The 2,331-nt window shown below is 34.3% G+C and overlaps 1 protein-coding gene across 12 annotated transcripts in view; it reads right to left on the bottom strand.

The window, feature by feature from the left end:
* LOC111139700 (abl interactor 1) overlaps window positions 1–2,331 on the bottom strand; it is a 122,514-nt gene that overhangs the window by 20,859 nt on the left and 99,324 nt on the right. For all 12 annotated transcript variants that reach the window (XM_022492035.1, XM_022492041.1, XM_022492040.1 and 9 more), the window contains one exon: window positions 1,451–1,591. In XM_022492035.1, the coding sequence (XP_022347743.1) occupies window positions 1,451–1,591 (141 nt within the window). The remainder of the gene's footprint in view (window positions 1–1,450; window positions 1,592–2,331) is intronic.

Genomic DNA, 2,331 nt, shown 5'->3' on the forward strand with positions numbered 1-2,331 from the left:
AAATTTGGTCCTCATTGAGCCTGACCTGATATAGTGACTGCAGATATCAATATAATAATTTATTTACTAATAGTACCAAGAACAACAGATTTCCATTACACAGCAACTAAGAGGCTTGACATACCCTACTTAATTGAATCCCCCCCAAAATGATTTTGGTAAATTTATCTAATATATCAACCTAAAAGTCAAGGTAAAGAGAAGTTCCTTGCCAAGTTATTAAGTGATATAAAACTGAAGAATAAAATAAAGCTATGGGGCGCCTGGGTGGCTCAGTGGGTTAAAGCCTCTGCCTTCGGCTCAGGTCATGATCTCAGGGTCCTGGGATGGAGCCCTGTGTCGGCAATCTGCTCAGCAGAGAGCCTCCTTCCTCCTCTCTATCTCTGCCTGCTTCTCTGCCTACTTGTGATATCTGTCAAATAAATAAATAAAATCTTTAAAAAAACTATATAAAACAAAGCTATAAAGTCAAGCTAATAATAACAACAATAATAATAAAATAAATTACGCTATACAATAAATTTGTCTGACTTTATACCCAAACACAGAGTGGCGACTTCTCGGGGAAAGAAAGTAGAGGCTATAATTGGGAAAGGGACCAATAGGGACCTTCAGTGTTGCCGGTAATATTCAATTTTCTGATCTGGGAATGGTTATGTGGGTATACTCAATTTGTATTAAACCATCAAGTTGTATACTTAATAGACTGTACACTTTTCTGAACGTATGTCATGCTCCATAATCAAGTTTTTGAAAAATCCCCGTGATTTCTACTTTTTAAAACAACTTACATTTTCTAGTATATCAACTCTCTTAACAAATTTCCTCAGATTTAAGATGTCTTTTTTTATTTCAATTTAAAGTTTAATAAATCATGTTGTATAATTTCTGATATTTCACCTTTTTTTTTAAAAGATTTTATTTATTTATTTGACACAGAGAGAGATCGCATGTAGGCAGAGAGGCAGGCAGAAAAAGAGGTTTGAGAAGTGGACTCCCTGCTGAGCAGAGAGCTTGACATGGGGCTCGATCCCAGGATCCTGAGATCATGACTCGAGTGGAAGGCAGAGGCTTAACCCACTGAGCCACCCAGGTGTCCCTGGTATTTCACCCTTTATCCAAAAATATTTAAGAGTGATTGCCTCGATCTTTTTTAAATAACTATTTTAAAAAACATTCTGTAAGCCTTAATCCAAATATACATTTATACCTCCATCAAAAAGAAAACATGGTGGCAAATCTATAATTAGTATAAACCTACTTAAAACCTAAAAAGAAGAAGAATTATGGCATAAATTTACTTATAGAAACATATATAATATTAGTACCCCTCATCTTTTACATTCTGTATTAGCACTAGAGCAGTACTTTACTCAGCAACTTTACAGGAGTCTGTCACCAGTCAACAACACCCACTCACAGATATTCGAAGACTCAACTGAAGGTTTACCTGTGTGTCCTTGGTCTCTGGTTTAAAGAAGCTGTCCTGCCTGGACTATGCTGACTTCCGAGCCTAGCAGGACTTGTCATGTAGTCATTAGGAACTGTTGGGGGTTTAACAGGTTCCAGGGTTTTGTAAGGAGTATTTCGTCTAAAGAATAACAGAGAAAGGACTAATGAATAAGAAAGAGTAAATGGTATTTTCCCCCAAATCTGTGATTGTCTCTTTGTAAACAAGTATAACACAAGTTTTTTTTTCTTTACTTTGTAGTAATACATTTTATTTAAAAAAATTCCTCATTGGGGTATATAAATTCTGTTACTCTACACAAAAAATGAAGTTTGTTACATTTTCTTATTAAAACCATAGGAAAGGGTCATTTAAAAGTTCTAACATTATTTCTAAAAATAATGATTATAATTCTTTAAATGCTCAGTAATATTCAACTTTGAATTATACATTATTCCCAGATCAGTGACCCACAAGCCACCATCCTTATGCATTAAAAAACTAAGTGTCTCTCCTGCAATTTATTCCCACCTCTGTGTTGAAATACATGAATGAGTGCGTTCTGATCCTATGTAATGCCACGTGTTTCTCAATAAATGGCTTTAACTTTTCTATTTAATAACTTCATATGTTTTCTCCAGGGGCTAGGGATTTACAGAATGAAAATGGAAACTAAGATTCTGCAAAATTTTGATTCTTAATTCCTCTTATTATAAAATAATGATGCCTCACCCCAACCAAAAATGAGAAATCTACTCTTTGCCTTCCTACATTAAGGTGAATAATCTATCAGAAATGTCTTACCAATTATTCAATATTTTTACCTTCCTACATTAAGGTGAATAATCTATCAGAAATGTCTTACCAATTATTCAATATTT

The sequence above is a fragment of the Enhydra lutris genome, unplaced genomic scaffold, assembly GCF_002288905.1.
Source record: "Enhydra lutris kenyoni isolate GAN:26980312 unplaced genomic scaffold, ASM228890v2 scaffoldscaffold113, whole genome shotgun sequence".
Taxonomy (NCBI): domain Eukaryota; kingdom Metazoa; phylum Chordata; class Mammalia; order Carnivora; family Mustelidae; genus Enhydra; species Enhydra lutris.